The sequence below is a fragment of the Silurus aristotelis genome, assembly GCF_946808225.1.
Source record: "Silurus aristotelis genome assembly, chromosome: 21".
NCBI lineage: Eukaryota > Metazoa > Chordata > Actinopteri > Siluriformes > Siluridae > Silurus > Silurus aristotelis.
The window spans coordinates 13,851,308-13,871,155 of NC_139594.1; the positions used below are offsets into that span (position 1 = coordinate 13,851,308).

General features: G+C 37.6%; 1 protein-coding gene across 1 annotated transcript; it reads left to right on the forward strand.

Annotated features, from left to right (window-relative positions):
* Positions 1-1,073: 1,073 nt before the first annotated feature.
* ptp4a2b (protein tyrosine phosphatase 4A2b) lies at positions 1,074-18,707 on the forward strand. Its single transcript, XM_083523851.1, has 7 exons — positions 1,074-1,232; positions 13,477-13,754; positions 14,042-14,150; positions 14,246-14,338; positions 16,533-16,663; positions 17,459-17,533; positions 17,613-18,707. The coding sequence occupies exons 2-7, from the start codon at positions 13,750-13,752 to the stop codon at positions 17,722-17,724; spliced, it is 525 nt and encodes a 174-aa protein (XP_083379977.1). The 5' UTR covers positions 1,074-1,232; positions 13,477-13,749; the 3' UTR covers positions 17,725-18,707.
* Positions 18,708-19,848: the final 1,141 nt, after the last annotated feature.

The window sequence follows — 19,848 nt, forward strand, 5'->3', positions numbered from 1 at the left end:
TGTAAAGGATGAGTCAGTGCTATGATGACCAAGAGATGCTCTAGCTGTAGGTGTGTCCTATTTATTCCACTTACAAATAAGACACACACACACACACACACACACACACACGTATATATATATATATATATATATATATATATATATATATATATATATATATATATATATATATATATAAAAAGAGTGGAGAAGTTATTATGGCTTATTCAATAGACAATTTTGTCCATATATATATATATATATATATATATATATATATATATATATATATATATATATATATATATATATATATATATATATATATATATATGAATAATGACTGAATGTGACTGTGAGAAGTCATGCGTTAACTAAATGTTGTTGTCTTCTACTATTTTCCCTCTCCCTCGAGTGCATCTCATCTTTTCCACTCCCTCGACTCTATGACGTATTCATGTTTGAGGCAGATCCTGGCAGTCATAGAGGTATTTTTTCTCTCTTTAATAATGTATGGACCACGTGTCGGCTCGCCTTTACGTTATGCAATAAGTTATCGGGGGATCACGCAGGACTAGTACAGACGGTACTTCTTTTCAAGATTAAACCTCATGACCGGGTCACTCCTCACCGTCACGCCCTGGAAAAAAAAAACCCTGTCAGCGGGCCTGTGACGTCAATGTGTCGTCACAACCTCCAAGGTTCACTCTCCTGCGTTTCAATTCTCGATCTGATTCTGAATCGACTCTGAGTCAAATTTTCAGGGGCGATCTCAAAAAGTTGATTCCACACGATATTTTTACGACTCAACAAAATGAAAAACATGTTCCTAAATAAACAATGCAGGATCGTTCAAGTGTATAATCAAGTGCATTTTTGAGTTAAATGTGCTAGATTTTGATATTTAATTACCTTCGTGTGCAGCCATCAAATTTATGTTAGAACAAATTCATGTTAGAAATGCTACAAAGATTACATTTAACATCAAAATGTACATTTTTCTACAGTTTTTGTCATCAATTTTATTTTTTTTTCCTTCTAAGCATTTTTTTCCCTCCCTTTTGGAGAATCGGCTCTTTTTTTTGCGAATCGACTCCAGACTTTACGGTTGCCCCGCCCCATCCTCCTGAGGAGAGGAGCGCTCTCTCTCTCAGTCGCTCGTTGTGAAGAGGAAGAAGAGTCGCTGAAAACCTGTTCCTGTCCGCCTTCTCAGAGTCTGCCACGGGATTTCAATGTTCAACCTGTCTGTTGTAAGTGATTACACATCGTTCTTTTTCTTACTTCGAAAAAAAAACCCGCTGTAGCAAAAAAATATATATAATCCGCACATCAGAAATGTCTCATCTTTGTGCTTAGCTAGCATCCTAACGGCCGTCGCTAGCCGGCCACCCAAAGTTAGCTAGCATAGCAGGGAGAAAACATGGCAGCCATTTGCGCGCACGAGACATCCCAGAAGCGTGTGTAGTCTGTCCGTTTGGCGTTTCGGTAAAACAATTTGCATTTAAATTAAATATTTGTTTCGTATGCAAGGTGAGTTATTTGTCTCCAATAAGTATTATTGTGTTCCTTGTTAAACATTGGTTAGCTTGCCCCGGGAACTAGCTGGCCAGCCACGCGTTCCGTCTGACTGCCAGTCGTCAAGCGATACAATCCACAGCTCCTCACCTTCAGGCGTGCTCAGTGCTTCACAGTACGAATTATCACTCGACTCGAAGCTCGTGGTGGTGTTTTGTGATTTATTTTGCCCAGATTATAGGTTGACACGCTTGTTAATCTCTGCTAGTTGTCCATTTTGGCGATGAACTCGTTAGTTTCCACTAGGTGCCATTTCCATGCAGTGTTTCTTCACTGTTTATAAGCACAAAGGATTATACATTCATTTGTAGAAAGAGATTTGAGCCAGCAGTCTACAATCAACGTTGGATTATTGGTCTCTCAGTACTAATTAGTCAAATTGATGTCGTTCTCTCTCTCTCTCTCTCTCTCGATTTATTATAAGTTAGAAATGAACTAGTGAATTTTGGATTTGTCCCAAGTGTGAACAAGTGCTGCAGACATGTCTGGACATGAGCAAGGGTATGTGTTTTATTTTATTTTCTAAAACCTTTTTGTTGTTGTTGTTGTTGTTAAAGAGGATCGTAGATACGCCAAGAGTAGACACACCCATTCTTTTTTTAGTAGGTAGTGAACCTCCCTAATACTTCATACCAAACCCTGGATATTTACATGAGCCATTATAGTTTAATTGCATGATTGGTTCCTGTACACGAGGCCAACACCTTTATGTTGGGGAAATATCCATAGATGGTACAGTTCACCGGCTAAAGCATATTTTATTATGCTAATTGTTAATCTTTTATTGTTAAATTGAGATGCACCGGGTTTTTTTTTTATTAGTTTATAGTTTGATTTAGCGTTGGGGAACATCCTCAAGGCAATTAAGTTGCTCCTATCGCTGACGTTATAAACAGTTTCTCATCAGCCTGCTTCTCTCTCTCTCTCTCTTTCTCTCTCTCTCTCTCTCTCTCTCTCTCTCTCTCTCTCTCTCTCTCTCTCTTGTGCACTTTTGCTCTCTGGAAGTTGATAAGATGAAAAATGTGTGTAATGTTACCAAGAAACCAGAAGGTGCACAGTCGTCCTTACGTAGGACTCTTCCGTATTGGGAAAACTTTAGCACCCTTTAAAGTTTAATATTAACTTTAGATTATGTGGAGCATCTGCCATACACCTTCCCGTGTTAGATGTTCCTATAGATAGACATGATGAAGGTGGCCTCACCAGCATATTTGCTATTGTTGAAAATGAGTCGGCAACATTAGATGTAATATTACACCATAATTAGATACATTATTTCATTTGTTTTAATGGTGTTCAAAGAAAATAACTTGATCTTTTAACAGGGTTTTTTTTTTCATAGGTTTGCAAAAGACCAGACCCTGTTTCTGCTTTTAATCTAATTTGCTCTGTGACTAGTTACAGTCGGTGTAAGGTCCATGTCGGGCAACACTGAATGTATATACAACATCTAGGGATTGTATCCGTCTGATACTAATCCACCTTTTTGTATCAGGTTTCTATAATATTGAAAGGGAACAATCTTGCTTATTTTTAATGTTCTTAATAATCTGCTGTAATTCAGGGTGCTGTTGAGTAAAATGCTCTGAGGTAGTTAACATGTTCTGTTGACATGTTCAGTAGCCGTCATTGTCGAGCATAGCACTGATAATGTGGTGTGTGTTGGTTGGTGGAAAGAAAACCAAGTAAATCAGAGTAAATGTACTAAATTCACCAGCTCATTGCCTATATGGTTCATTTGTAGAGCAAAATCTGCAAGGTTGATGATTTTATATTAATTTGTTACAGTAACTTGTAAGATTCATTTTCATAACTGGTTACATTTCCACTAAACTTAGTAATGTTTAGGAATGCGAATCTTTAACACAGCAACCTGCAATTGTATATTTAACGTTTAACTTGGAAGCCATACCTGCTGTTAAATCATTGCTTTGAGGAAACAGAAACCACATAGATGAAGAGATTTCTTTTAGCTAAGACAAGCACGCAACTGAACCATGAACAGTTTTGTACATATTTACTTCAGAGGGTATTTTGTACTATAGCTTCTCTGCGAATACACATATATATTTTAGTTACCTGTTGAAAAAATATAATGTTCAAGTTTATCTGAAGTTTTCTGAATACATGGAGATATTAACTTTTTCCTCTTCTTTCAATGGAAATTCTCGCACATGACATAGACTTTGGACTTTTGTGCGAGGGAATGATCCATATCAAAGAACCATTTTCCTAAACAGATGTTCTCTAAACTGTAAATTTTGCAATTGAATAGATTGGGAGAAAAACCACCTAGAATGTATTTTGCGTCTGGTTTTGTGTTTGTGTTATTCATTCGTGTGAAATGAGTCTCTGTGGTTCCTGTAGATGGGCGGGGAGAAAATAAGCAGTACACATGAACACAGATCAAATTTCAGGAAAGATTGTGACATGTATTTTTTAGAGCTGTTTAGGTATTTTTTGTTTAACAGTGAATCCAGAAGCACCTGTCTTTTTTAAACATAGTGGGTTCCTGTGTTTGTAAGTCGCCTCATATTTTACAAATTTACTGTCTCAGAAGTACAAAGATCAAGAAAGTAGCCGACTTGTGGCAGGATTTGCACGTCTGCATTTTCCTTTACAAAAAGCAGGTCAGTGTTGTCGTTTAAGTAGTGGGGCTTCTCACAGTATGCTTTTGGTTGTTAGTTGGTTGGTTGCTGTTCATAGTAAGCTTCACAGTTTGTTGACAGTGATGTCTGTTTTGGAAAAGTGTTCTGTTTTTGCGAACTCTGGGTATGCCGGTAGCAACTACACATAGAGAGGGAGCAAGTGTGCGAGAAAGTAAGAGAGGGAGGTTGACTCAGCAGTTTGGTTATTTTTTTTATTATACAAAAAAAAAAACATTTTACTTTTAGTCAGTTTTCTTTCTAAAATGCTCTTTGGCAGATTTGTTTCAAATAAGCTCTCCATTCTGATTTATTAATTGTGATAATGTTGTTAAACAGCCTGCCTTGTGTTACCTTATTAATGATGAAGCTGAAATATGAAGCTGATCCTGTTTTAAATATGTGTAGCTTGTTGTATGATATTGTAATTATGCTACAGTACCAGTACAAAAGTGTTTATTATATTTTAACCATACTACATATTTCTTATTAATACTTAATTGTTTTGTATTAATATAAAGTAATTTTTCTTTTGAGCTGTATTTTTCTTCCTGGTTCAAAAATCATGCAAAGTTATATATTACAGGATAAAATCAAACCATGGTAAATATTTTCTTCCGTATTTTGCTTGTAAATAGGCAGTAACAGGAACTTGTTTCAGGTAGGATTTAGATTGATGGGAATTGAAGCAGCATTGTAGGTTTGTAATCTTTTTCTGTCATACATAAACATGAGCGAGAGCTTTCAGTTGTAAGACTTTCTTTGCTGGTGTAGCTGTTGAGTACGCCATGTCTTTATCCCTGATCATCAGAAAACTGGCCATAGCTGGATATACTACTGCCACTGGCCAATATGCTCCTGGTGACCTTCACACCAAGCAGTATTTTCTTCATTCTCTTGGGGGTCACTGATGAGCTCCAGAGATTTGACATCTGACCATGGGATATGCTGCTGTCAGAAACAGCACAAGAGCTGCAAACATACTGGAAGTTGAATTCTAGCAGATTTTGCAGCAAAAACAACTCTTGTTTGCACTACCTCCAAGTTCATTTGTCTCTAGTAGCTTTAAATCCCTCATTAATCAGCTGTTGAAGTGTACAGGCAAAACAAGGCACCATTTCCCTGTTGACTGTCTCTTGCCTTTGGCACCTTTCTTGTTGCTGGTGTTGTCATGGACATCTGCTAACACGTTGCACTCCAGGGCCCTGCCCCTACTTTGTCTATTAAAATATTCCTGCAGGTTGATGCACCGCTGTTGCTCCAGTTATGAAATGGCCTGTTATAGCCATGCATTCTGCAGTTGTGTAATGCATTTTGTAATTCAACCCCTGGTTTTCAAGAAGTTCTACCAACAGCATTTAATCTTTTTACTTGGGCTTGAACAAGATTTAGATTCTGTATGATCAAATGATGGAGTCTTGCTAAAGCATTTTGCAGCAAAAGCATTGCTTGTATGTAAGGCTTAGCTTTATATTTTCTTAATTGATTTCATTGTGTACATATTTTATTTTGAGTGTCTTTTAAATACAACTAATTTGTTTTGTACCGGTCTTAAAAACTATTTTGTAGTTAAATCCTCCCAGCATGTCTAAACTAGGGCTGTGGCTATTCATTATTTTAGTAATTGAATATTCTATCGATTATTCCATCAATTAATCAAGTAATCAGATAATAAGTACTTTATTTCATTAAAGAGAAATACTAAATATACAAGAGAAAATTTGACAGGTCTCTTAAACAAGTAATTTGTTCCCTTTTTAAGAAAAAATACATTTTATTGCTGAAATTGCATACAAGAATAACTGTGCCCTCTAAACCCATTTAGTGCATTTACTTGCTATATTACACCGAAATACAAATGTATACATAAAAAATAATCAATAAATAAAAACACAAATAAAGCAAATTAATATTTTTCCGAAAAAGCAAATGCACTGTACGGTGTTTTCATTTAGTTTGATATGATCAAAAACATTGGAAACTTTCTGTAGTTTTCTTTCACTTGAATCTATAAAAGCCCGTTTCTGCCGCATAAACAAAGGTTGCCCAATTCTGACCTTTTGTTTTCTTGCACCTCAAACTATTTTTCTCACAATTGTGCATATTTCTCTTAAACATTCAACATTTCTGGTGCATCCACCTGTCACCATGTTGTTGGCTTGAAGTTTAAAGCTGTTGGTGTATGAACAAGGCCTCATCTGCTGTATCTGTCTTGTTCTGTCTCCTCCAGAGCTGATTGTTAGAGTTCTCTCCAGGGATCAGAGGCTTAGTTGGATACCATGCGATTCTATTGATTGAAGCCTATTTAATTTTCAATGTGTAAATCTTTCCAGCACGACAGAGGGTTGACTGCCTGGATGACTAAAAACGATTCTCGTAGTTGCGAGAGAAAGTCGAAATTAGGCAAACTTTTTTATATGCCGGAAAGAGACTTCCATACGAATCTTCTCCTGCCTCCTTCTGTTTTCTCCCCGTTTCTCCATTCCGCAGCATGTGTTTACCTGTCCAGGGCGCTACAGATTTTAGCCGGTGGTGCGTCAGTAATAATGGTCCGCTGTGTTCCACAATGCTCTGTCTGTAGTTAAATGGATTAAACGAAGCATCAAGGCAAATAATTTGCCGTTATGGTTTTTTTTTTTGTATTCGAATTACTAGCGTTTCAGCCCCCTTTTTTTATTTTTATCTATTGCAGGTTTATCATGTCCTCCTAAATGAGAGTAAACCAGATAAGTGCTAAAATATCAGGGTGGATTTTAAGGGTTTCGTCTTTCTTTCATGGTTAGAAAACACTTGAGGAATGTAGGCAGACAGGCCACTGGAATGTGTGTGGTCTTAAGCACATGGCTTCAGGTGTATTTATAGCTCCTAAGCCTATATTCATCAGTTTTATTTTCGGCCCCGATTAAATACTGTATATGGCTGTGTTATTAGTGGTGCAGGCTCTCTCAGGCAATGTTAATTATGTGTAAAGCATTTACCAAACACTAAATATGGGCACTAGCCATCTTTCATCCTGTGATAAACCTTCATTTGTGAGCTCGCACTTAAGAAAAGCATTTCTGCGAATAGACACAAATTGTCCACTGAGTTTTGTTGAACATGCAGAATTCAAAGTGTGGGGTTTTTTTTTTCTTATTTTTTCTGTTCTCTTCAATTCAAGTTCCTCTTTCTGCAGTTAAGTGTCATTAATCTCTTGTCGCTTTTAGTGCACATAAACCTGACCACAAAAACACCCAGATGAAATTATTGTCAGGATATGGTTAAGAATTTAGCAGCTGGTATTGTTGTATGAAGTTTTTTCTTTATCTTACTCATGGAGAGATTTCAAATGTTTCCAATTATATTAACTGCACATAAATGGGGGGAAAAAAGTTATGCTCAGGTTTTTGTATTATTACCATGATTTCCTGAAAGATTGTTGGCAACACTTAACCTTGAATCTTTTTTCTGTCGTTTAATTTACGCTCACATTTGGGGCAACCAGTGTGTATGTGCAACAGTGCACTTTGGAAGAAGTAAAGTGTCCTGTCTGTGTTTAGTTACCGGCCACGGCTCTCTTTCATCAGGACATTGGTTGGAATTTAACCTCTCGAATGTAAGGCCAGTTGTGTGGGTTGATGTTGGGGCAACTGCATGGGTTTTGTATCTTGATAGTGTGTGGTGGTGTAAAGCAGCTGAAACTGGTCTAGTTTCAACTGGTCAGGGCCTTGAACAATGGCCCTGGTAACATCTCAACTGAAGCAGTGCCAGGTTGTCAGCGCACTAATTGAAAAATGGGGCATGCTTATAAATGTGTTCAGGTCAGTGTAAAGATGTCTACAGCTTTGTATTTATGTTGCTGTAATGAGAAATAAAGCCCACATACGGTGTTTAATTCAAGAGAGTGCCTTGCCGAGTCAAATGTTTTGTATTTCAATTACTGGCACAACCAAAATGTCTATCAATGATTTGGAGCTGTTACAGAATGAACTTACCCATTATTTTTGGGAAAAGATCCCCTCTGAGCTGATGCCTGCACCTGTCGGGACTTCATCACAATTGTGCTTAGTCTTTAAACACAAACATGAGGGAAAGTTTCCAGTTATTGGATCCTTAGTGTGCTTTCACATATGCCATATCATTGGGTTGCTTTGCCCTTTTAGTGAGCTTTGGTGAATCAGCGATTTAATGACAGCCCTATCTCAAGGGGAACACTGTCACCTTGGCCTGAGAACACAATCTTGTGTGTACTGGTTCAGAATGTTTGTCCTTTTGCAGTCAGGGAAGGGTGGGGTTTGTGTTTAAGATGTATGTGGGTGGATGTGTTACCTCTAGGTGCGACTAGTGTACAGTACACATCAGTGAATCAGAAAGTTGTCCCCGACTGCATGTCCTCTAAAATGATTAGACACTTTGAATTAGGGCTGTTGCGACACTGACGTTTTGACTGAAATTATGAGCAGCCTTAATTTAATTTGTAAGCCGTAAATTAAAGTTTATCCTTTTTATAGGTCCTTTTAATTAAACCTTTAATGTAGCCAGTATGCAGGTAAATTAAAACGAGGCTTTGGTTAAAACTATTTGAAATTTTGTGTTTGAGGAAGATCCGCTCTGTTCAGTCATTGTTCAGATTGCAATTTGTCAAAACATAAATGCCTCACATTGTCCTTAAACACATGTAGAAAAATGTTAGTTCTAGGAGTTATAGTTTAAGCCCTGTGCTGTATTGACTGAAAGTCAAGTAAATGTGTGGAGTGGTAGGTAATATTCACCTCACATGAAGTGTTTTTAAAAAGCGGTAACAAAAACTTTAACTTTGCAACAACATGATTTCAGTGACCTAGACTTCATAGCTGTGTACAGGATCAACAGTGAATCATCCTGTATAAACTCTGATATTTTCATACTACAGGAGGCTGCCAGGAAATGGACCGATCACCTGCTAACGTCTAGGTGTTGATGATTGTCTTGCCAAGTTCTAAACCTGTTGACTGTTGCAGTGGATTAAAATTTCATATTGCTTCAGTTATGTCTGTTCATTGAATGTCTTTATCAGCAAAATAAAAGAAATGCTCTAGTTTCCCAGTCTCTCTTTTACAAATTAGAAGGCACAACACCTGTTTCCATCAGCATACATGATGTGATTCGCTTATTGGCAGATTGCAGTGTCAGCTTACAGTAGGTTATCTCCCTCTCTCGTGCTGCTGTTCTTACTGTCCCCCCAGCCCAAGGCCACTAATCTCACCCAACCTATCCTTAGGCAGTCTGAGATAAATTTTCACTCTACAGCTGCAGCGCTGTCCTGGGAAGGAGCTAGTCTATACAGCTGACTTAGATATTACCAAAGTTTTGTTTTTTTTTACACCGTGTTATACAATGATAGGATCTGGACAGGGTCTAGTTGGCTGCGGTGTGTTTTTCCCACCATACTTGTGACTTTACCAATAGTCGCAATGGTTGTTTTGCTGAAAGATGTTGGACTGGAAGATGTGACGAAGTAAATTATGACACAAACACCTATCGAGAGAGGTACATGACCGACTTTAGTTTTTCAGGCACAACAAGCTCGTTGTATCAACTAATAGCTGACATGTAGGTTTACACGTTATTGTTTGGGTGCCTTACACAGTCTTCATTTTGTCTTTTATTTTTTATTGTACTCAATGGGGTGCATGAGAGAAAGAATTCTATCACACTTTTGTTGAATTGGACCGATTTTCACAGTGCCGTGTTTTTATATAAACGGGTTGATTCTCATAAGTTTTCACTTCCGCGGTCACTGTAGGGACGTGGATGTGAATGGAATTCTAGGTAACAGTTAAGAGGAACTCAGCTTGGTGTTGGGCCTCATTTCCTACTTGTTTTTATTACTAGCTTATTTTAGGGTGTTGATTTGTAGTGAAGCTCTTTATCTTTCTGTCTCCAACCTTCTAATCATCTCCTCACAGGCCACACTAACATTGTGACTTCCCACCCTGACTCCTTGGGTATCTGCACAGCCTGTGGATGTGTTTCAACAAAAGACACAGTACAGTACATCTCAAGTGCCTTGGAAGGATTTGTAGCTTAAATTGAAGGGATCTGTAGGGGATTAGAACTCTGGAGTAGGGCATGTTAGCCCTTTCAAAGCCCCTTAATCCCTCATGTTTTCTTCAAGGGAGAATAGGAACAAGGCATTGAGGAGAAAGGTTTCTCATTCCACCTTTGATACACAACTAGCTTATGTTGTACCTTTGTAAGACAGTCAAAGATTTATGTCTAATTATTTCTCTATTAACTCCAGCTTTGATTTATTATTTTTTTACTACTACTACTCCACAGGAAGCAGGGTTTGTGCAGTTAGTCTACCATTTTAGCTTGAATGATAACATTGCAGCCATGTGTTATAAATAAAGAGAATACTCTAGTTGGAAAGTGCAAAGTCATCTTTCCTATCAACTTTTTGGATTTGGACTGCATTCTCTGTATTTGTATAAAGTCGTCCTCATTGCAAGGAGACAACAACCAAGCTGTATTATTTATTTATTTATTAATTTTATTTCCAGGCTGTACAGTGCGGCCTATGAAGAGAGTAAAAAACAGATAATGAGGACACTGAGAAGAGTGTGCAACATAAAAATAAGAGTGGCACTGTTGCTACGCGTACTCTGTGAACTCTTCTAGTTAACGAGAAACAGTATTTCACAGAGCAACCATTTCTGAGAAGTTCCTTTTTTTTGTTGTCTGATACGCAGCATACAGCTGGTGTGTGCACTCGTCTGCGTGTGGTTAGCGAGGTGTATTGCGTGGCAAATGTAACACACCAGGCAACTTTTCCTTGGTGCTAGTGTGAAAGAAAAAAACACCAGAAGTTGCTTTGGGCTAACAGAACTATTCAACTCTCAAAACACAATGTGCAGCTGAACGAGTTAAAATGTTATATTTTTTCCCATTCCTACCCATTAAGTAGCTCTCCCCTATCACACAACAGCTACCAACCAGGAAGTGCAAAGACCAGCACTTGCTTCCTTTACCTGATTGCATTTATTAATCTTCTGGAAGCATTAGCTAACTGCTTACTGTTGTAAGTAGGGAGTAGGTCACCCCCTCCCTCTTTGAGGTTTCTTGGCCATGCATGGCTGTAGCATCATCGGAAATTGAACTCATGAGCTTCGGATGACAAGGCAAACACTTTTCTGTTTAGAAAGCTTAGAAAACATCTTTTTGATTAGAGTGTTTCAGAGAATAGCAAGGCTTGTTCAACTCTACAACTGTGTTGAGCAAAAAAGCATCTCTATGCACATTTACTGTCAGTTCAGAAAATGCTTTAAAATTTAAAGCGTTGCTTTTCTGTCAGCTTGAAAACCGAACACTACTGTTTTGTGAGCTTTATATGTTTGCCGAAGAATACGCATGTGTTGCATTACACTTTTTCATGTTACTTTCATGTTGACTTTATCCTGTCAGCAATGTGTAAGACTTTCATTTTCACACCATTTCTCAACACACACACACACACACACACACACACGTCATTTGCCTCTTAAACTGTGCAGTGTAGATCTGTAATTACAGGAAGGCTTGCAAATGTGACCGTTTGATATGCAAGCGTTCCCAGCAGGTCATAAATAAAATAAATTTTAAGTATTCAAAAATAATTCAAAGTTTCGGGTTAAACAGCTGCAGCCCTGTTTATGGGATTGTAAGCTGAATTAATGCTAAGTAAAAGTGTTCCTGATGACCCTATTAATTTTGTGTGTGTGTGTGTGTGTGTGTGTGTGTGTGTGTGTGTGTGTGTGTGTGTGTGTGTGTGTGTGTTGTAAAAGTGTGTCTTGTGCTGGCTCATTTGCCCTGTGGGAGATCCTTTTAGACTCAATTATCCTCTTTGAACCCGTTCTTTAACTGGGCCCTTTGTTGCAGGCTTGAGAATGCTTCTCTTGATTTTTGTAGCCCAGGTCTCTTTTGCCTTTTCTTTTTTGACACAATCACACGACCTTGTCCCTTAGTCTCTATTTAAACCGATCTGTTTGACTGTGGGCCCATCATTCAGTGGCCTGTTTTGGAAGTACTTTTTGAGTATGCCCTTTCTCCTATGAATTATAAGGTCTAACCCAGGTTCTCTGAAGTCCTTTCATAGATGTTTATTGTATGTGAATTGTGTCCAAAAAGACCAAGTATGACTGGACAGCCTTGCCACAGTGCCTGTTTTGTGCTGTTTGTCTGTAGTTCACTGGTTTGCTTCTTTATTTTTTTTCCCTTGTAAGAAGTGTTTTTACTGAATTCCTGTTGTAATTCTGCTAATGTCTGGTTTCGTCCTTACAATCATTCCAGTACTTTTTATGGAAATAAAATGATATAATTCTACCTAATTGACACAAAATGTGATGCTGCAGAGCAAAAGGCTCTGGAAAATTAAAAAGCACAATTTTATATTAGAATGGTGGCGATCGCAACATTGCTTGCACCGTGTTTCTTTCAGACACTTCATGCAGTGGTCTACTAAATGCGGACATTGGTTAGTCAGTAATCAAATTGGCTTTGGTGGGAAAATTTTAGTTGTTTAGCGTCAGTTATCTATCACTCTTTTTATCCACTAACATGTACATATCTATATTTTATATATAGATTATAATTTTTAGATAGTGTGGTTTGCAAACATCCTTTTTTATATATATATATATGTGTGTGTGTGTGTGTGTGTGTGTGTGTGTGTGTGTATGTATATATATATATATATATATATATATATATATATATATATATAATATATATATATATATAATATATATAAAAAGTGTTATGTTGGACCCTTGCACGATCTTTCAGATCTGTGTATAAGTGGGGTGGTGTAATAGTGTTAGGTTTCATTAACAGCAACATTTTGTTTAACTACTATACAAAAACATTTCAGTCTTTTTCTCTTTAGCTGTAATATCTTGTCTTCCATTCTTCTGGGAAGACTTCCCACTAAATTTCATATCCTAATTCGTTTACATTTGTTTGCTAATGCAAGGTACTTTATTTACTGGGGGTTTTGTTTTTGTCAGAAAATTTAATGTAGAAAATAAATATGCAGGGTTTCTTAAATAGAATAGAGTTTGAAATCACTATTCATTCTTAGATATTGGATAAAGGTTAATTATAGTGCCATGCTTCATATCTGGATTAAATTAAAATCTATTTAAATAGATCTATTGTTTAAATAATGTAGTATGTATTTTAAAAGCTTATCTCTGCAAACAAATTGATTTTAAAGATCTAATTGCAAGTTTCACTTCACTGTCAGGGTTTGACTTGGTTTCTCTTCTCTTGACAGTGTTTCTGTGCAGATCCGGGCCGCACATTTATGGCGTTTGTGAGTGGAGACTTCTGCCATGCTCAGCACCTCAGCATTGTGAACAAGTGAATCATCAGCCCCCCGCGGGACTACGCTACCCAGAAACCCCCTTGACAGCTAGCACTGGGCCCTGTCTGTCTCTCCTGAATCCCCCTGGGATCACGCGTAGTCCTCAGCCTGAGCGTAAACAAGTTCTGTCTCCCTCCCTTGCCGCTTTCTGTCTCTACAGTCAATCCGAATCACCTCTCCTGAATGGGGTAATCTACAGTTGTCTCATTAGATGACTGAAGGATAGTCCTTATTTTTATTTTATTTTTTACCTTCATTCATCCTGATTTGTACATCCTTTGTGCACTGTGGACGAAACCATCCTCCATTTTTGTATTTATTTTTTTATTTTTGTAGTCCCGTGCCCTCCATCTCACCTTCGCTCGTTTTTTTTTTTTTTTTTGTATTTATTTTACTTTACTAAAAGTCCTTGCTGAAACTGAGCCAAAGTGTTTTTAAGGAACAGGAATCAAACATTTTTATTACTGTTTTAAAGCCGTCTTGCCAACATGAACCGCCCTGCCGCTGTTGAAATTACCTACGAGTGCATGAGATTCCTCATCACGCACAACCCTACCAACTCTACACTCAACAAGTTCACAGAGGTATAGCTGTGTGTGTTGTGATTCTTTTCTGTGTGGGTGTGTATGGGTGTAAGGCACAAGGAAGTAACCTGTTCTCTTTTAACTCTGCCCTGAAGGAACTGAAGAAATTTGAGGTTAACACAGTCGTGCGTGTTTGCGAGGCCACTTACGACAAGGCGCCGGTAGAGAGGGAGGGCATCCAGATCCTGGTAAATACCATTGTTCAGTTTTCTTACTATAAGCTTCTTGCATGCTCAAATTGCTACTCTTGAACACACACACTGAGAAACTCTAACTCATCACACACTGACTAACTCCGCCTTACATAAACCCCTAAAGCAGGGAAAATCCTGCCCCCTGTGTATGAACCTCAGTAAAACAGAAGTATAGTGTTCTGTCAAATATAACTCTTAATTGTATCAGCCAGTGTGTGTTCACAAACACTGTCAGCGTTTCCTCTTCCACAACATAAGTCTGTACAAGAACAGCAATAAACTCAACAATGTAGTGACGTACAGCTGCTCTAAAGTGTCCATTTAAAGGAAATTGGGTGCAGAGGGTAGCGGATGTATCGTACAGTACTGCGCTATATAATAAAGGCTTCTTCTGTTTCACCACCATGTCATTTGTGTGACAGGATTTCACAGTAGATGAATACTTTTCTTCCCCTCTATACCTTGGATTTAACAATTCAACACAACACAATTCTCCCCACCCAACACACACACACCTACTCGGCTTCTGTTGTCTCACAGGACTGTTGTTTAAAATGAACAGGTCAATTTTCACCTCAATGAACTCTGTTCAAAGTGAAAGTAACCACTACAGGAAGCTAATTATTTTTTTTCTTTTTTTTGCATCCCACATCCTTCCCTACACTACACTTTTATGCAGTGTGAGACAGGGGGAGAAAGGCACATACTGACTATGGCTATATTAATAATTATATAATAATAATAATAAAGAAACAAAAACACTGAATGGTGGCACTGCAGGTGATTAAGAAAAGGGGGGAGTGATATTTTCAGCTCAGTAGTGACAGATTATATTGGTTTAGTCAGCAGTGGAAAGGGTATTAAAAACTTTTTTTTTTTTTTTTTTTTTTTAAGAATCATTTTTGTTAAAGCAATGTTCACTGGTGTTCTTACCATACCATTATGATATCAGTGTGTCTCTACACCAGCTGCAGTTATGCAGCATTCTTATGAAGGATTCGGAAGAAAGATCTCAAGTTTATTAAAATGTCAGTCTATGCCAGCTGCTGTTAGAAAAAAAAATGTATTGTATTGTTGAATGAATATCTTCCATTCAAATGAATAAAAAATCTGTGAGTGAGGAACAGAGAGAGGGCATTAGGAAATGATCACTAAGTCTGCAGAGTTACTTCATGTTCTTTCTTTTTTTTCCCCCCTTTGCATGGGGTGGAGTATTTATACAGGTATATACTGGTCCTGGAAGAGTCATGATGATTTGAGGTTAATGAGCTTGTACAATTATCCTGTCATGAACGCTTTATAATTTACTGGCACAGATTTTAAATATCTGGTCTCCTGTTTTACTTATTATTTTGTCCTCTGCCAGATTGTAAATTGTTGTCTACTATCAGGGTGTAAAGTGCAGTCTGTGTTTTGGTTTTTAGCAGCGGTTCATATGTTTTGCACTCTGCCTAGATATTAGTTTTGTCAAATGTGTATTTGTACAAAAAGATTAAAACAAACAAGTTTTAAATTATATTAATATGCCAAGTTGTTTTTCTGTGTTCCTGTGTGTGACTGAGAGCATGCAGAGGCTAGGAAAAGGCATGTGTTTAGTAAGGAGAGGGAACCTGTTTTAGCCGGTAGTAAGCAGAAATTTCTGTTCACTAGGAACATAGTAACTAACCTTCCGATTCTCTTTTCTTTCATTCTCTCACTCCATGTTGCAATAACTGATTACTGTGTTTCAACGATTAATTTGGCAGAAAAACCCAGCGTCTCGCTCCAGTTGACATTAGACTTGTGCGTCATTTCAGTGAACTCGATACCAGTCTTCTTTTTTTTTTGTTTCAATTTCAAACCTATCTACCAGTCTCTTTCTCCTCGCATCCCTTCTTATTAATCTTGTCCTCTCAGCCTGCTAATCTCAGGCCCACCTCCTCCAAACGATATCTACAGTATTTCTCCTTTTTGTTGCATGTCTTTATTACCCTGACTGGGAGAAGGTCAGCAAATCTCTGTGGTCTCTCTGTGAGGACATCCATGCTCTTGCTGTGCTTTCTAGCTCAAAAATGACAACTGGGTTGTTCTGTAGCTCTGAACACAAGTACACTTCACCTGTATTGAAATGAATTGTGTTCTCACAAAGAAGATGCACTATAAAATATAGATGACTTGTTTGTAATTTGCTTGCATTTATTTCATTCAGGACTGGCCCTTTGATGATGGAGCGCCACCCCCCACCCAGATTGTTGATGATTGGCTAAATTTGTTGAAGACCAAGTTCCGTGATGAACCCGGATGCTGCATTGCCGTGCACTGTGTTGCAGGATTGGGCCGGTGAGTAAAACATTAAGGAAGGTGGCAAGAGGTGTTTATATTGTTTTAGTGACAATCACAAAGTTATTATATTTATCAGTACAAGCACCAAAGTCAGCTCAGACTTAATGTTTATTAATCAGTAAATTGCTCCAATAAACTATTTACCAGTCTGAATAATGTTAAAGAATTTATTCTGTACTGAACGGTCTGAGGAGTTAATGGGAAAATGTGTAAATGATATGATGCATACCTGAATTAGTATTTATATAAATTAAATAAATCTGTTCTATAAATATATTTCATAAGGTTGACAGTACGGCTGCAATTAACGACTATTTTGATCATCGATTAATCGGACGATTATTCAATTAATAGGATTTTTTTAAATGTGTTTAAATGTTTTGCTTATTGTAACAATATATAACTAACTCAGGGTATTTATGTATAAAAGTGTACAAAAAAAAAAGCCACATGTTTAGTTTATCTTTAATTTTGACATTTTATAAAGCTAATAGTGGCTGGAAAAAAAATTTATTTATTTACAAATGCATAAGCGTTAGCATTTTTAGTTGCTGAAAACCACAACAGTGACAAAAAATGGAATAGTTTTTCCTGCTGCAGGTTGACCCTGAACTCTCCGCCATTAGTTGTTGCAGCCTTCATTCACAGCAATAAAAGAAACTGTCTTAAGGGAATGTATTTAATGTTTGCATTTAAATTAAATAATTTGCCAGTAAGGATTAAATGTAACAAAATGTTAAACATTGCTAAATAAATATTTAACCCTTTGATTTGTTTTTTTCCCCCCTGTAGAGCACCCGTACTTGTGGCCTTGGCCTTGATCGAGAGTGGGATGAAGTATGAGGATGCGGTGCAGTTTATTCGGCAGTACGTAATTCACATGCACAAAATCAATACTATTTATCTTTTGGCTTGATTTCTCATCTATTGCCTGTTCCAATTTCAGGAAGAGACGTGGAGCCTTCAACTCCAAACAGCTTCTTTACCTCGAAAAATACAGACCTAAGATGCGCCTGCGGTTCAAGGATGCCAACGGTCACAACTGCTGCATCCAATAAAGTGCCAGTTGTACAAAACTATTGGGAAATTTACTTAATGCAAGCTGTGGGTAATTATTGTGATGGTTAATATTCTGAGTCATGACTAATCGAATTAACGAGATGTAACAAATTGAACCTGATCTGTGGATTCACCAGCTGTATGAATGAGAGAGGTCAAAGCACACAGATATGGCTGCCTCCTGGTTACCAGTGTACCAGTCACGGCTATAACACAGCAGTTCCTCATGACTTCCCAGTGTCCAATCATGGGATAGCTTTTTATTCTCCATTATTGTAAAATTAATTATGTTAACCTTTATGAAAAGATGTGTATGTGTAATGCTGTTGGTTTTGAATAAATTGAGCATTGCTGTTATAATTGGACAAGAGGATATACACGATAAAAAAAAAGTCTATAACTTGTTTTATTAAAATAATATTTTTAGTTGCTGAAAAGGACCAAAAGAGCTCTTTTCTCCATTTCCTAAAGTCACTTTTGATTTAGGGTCAGGATGGGCTTTAAATGTCAACTGTATTTATTCACTATAATTATCAAGTCTTTTCAGGAGTATGCTTGGGGCCAGGACACTTTTCCCCTATTATGGAGCCATGTTCTTTCATTTTAGTTTTCTGAATCTCTGGGGAGTGCAATATTCAGTCCGGTTTAGAAACGCAACCATTCTTTAGGACTATTCTAAATGCGTGCACAAAGACACACACAAACAGAGGAGAAGGCTTGATTTAGGTACTTTTCAATTGCCATGTCTGCTTACTCTTAGTGGTGGGTCAGTTAAAGGCTTTGTTGTAGGCCGGACTGTCCGTACACTTTTGCTGTGACCCTATTGTTCAGCCCATAGGCACACTCAAGGAAATGACGGATGGAAAACTTTATTTTATTTTATTTTTTTCCCTTTTTTTTTTTTTCTTTTTTTTTTAATCTTTGCCCACATTTTGAAAATATTTCCATCTTGTTTTTAAAACAAATAAACAATTGATATGAACTCTCTTGTCTTTTTTGTTTATATACTCTTAGGACAGTGTGTGAGATTTCTGTCCAGTTGATGATCATGCAAAGGTGATAAGGAAGGCATCCATGGATCACACTAACTGCAGTTATATAGTTAACTGAAATTTGAGTGGAAAAAAGGGACATAATTTGGCAATGGTGTTTCACTGATTGTAAACGCTCAAGTGGTGCAGGCTAAAGTACTCGTGCCTGTAGCGCCATCTATTGGACTCAAAAGATGGAGCTTGATATCGTACTTAAAAACAACTGCACAGTATTTTGTAAATATTTCCCCTAGCTTCCTAGCAACCAGTTTCTCATTGAAACCTGCTGGGGGAAAAAATCCCAAAGGAAGATGAGAAGCAGGGTGTCAAAACGTTATGGTTGACTATATTGACATGGTTGGCGCGGTTACAAAATCTTAAGATGAATCCACTCTGCATGGAAGATGGTCTGAGATTCCTATATACAAGTGTCTTCTAATATGTCATGCAGATGCCAGTACTGCAGAACCTATTACCGAACACAAACTGTCAAATAATATATTTGTCTAAGCCTGTATTTGAGGCAGCAGCAGGCCATGCATTTCACACCTAGGGCTACTGTGGTGTCCTACCTGAAACAATCAACCTTTATATACAATCATTATGATGAAAGAGTTATAGGAAATGTATTTCATACAGCGAGAATGAATGCAGTCACTAAAGCAAGAAACACAATTCAACAAGTCTCCTTTCACTGCAGCCACAGCTGCACCTGCATACATAATCTCTAGCAGAAGCATCAATATTAACCTTAAAAAATGACCCCAGATTTTTCTGTTCGTTACTGTTTTCCTAGGGATTTAGAAATTAAGGCAAATTGTGGTTCATTGTGCTTTAAAAAAAAACAGGTATTAAATCCACACAAATATCTATTTAAACTTGTGCGGTTTGCTACAAATGCAGACTGCGAGCTCCGACTAGTGCACTCTCCGACCATCCAATCAAAGGACGTGAAAATGCCCATGTGACGACACCAGCTCGGGGAGTAAGCGGGTTGCTGTCCTAATGCACAAAAAAAAAAATTAAAATGTAAGTCATTGATTCTAAGTTAAGAGTTCTAAGTAGGGTAGCAGAGAATGTCTTACTGCTGTT

Bases quoted from the DNA above. Each gene is read 5' to 3' on its own strand.
- ptp4a2b (XM_083523851.1), top strand. The intron at 14,151-14,245 runs GTATAGCTGTGT...TCTGCCCTGAAG, and splicing joins CACTCAACAAGTTCACAGAG to GAACTGAAGAAATTTGAGGT. The intron at 14,339-16,532 runs GTAAATACCATT...TATTTCATTCAG, and splicing joins GGGAGGGCATCCAGATCCTG to GACTGGCCCTTTGATGATGG.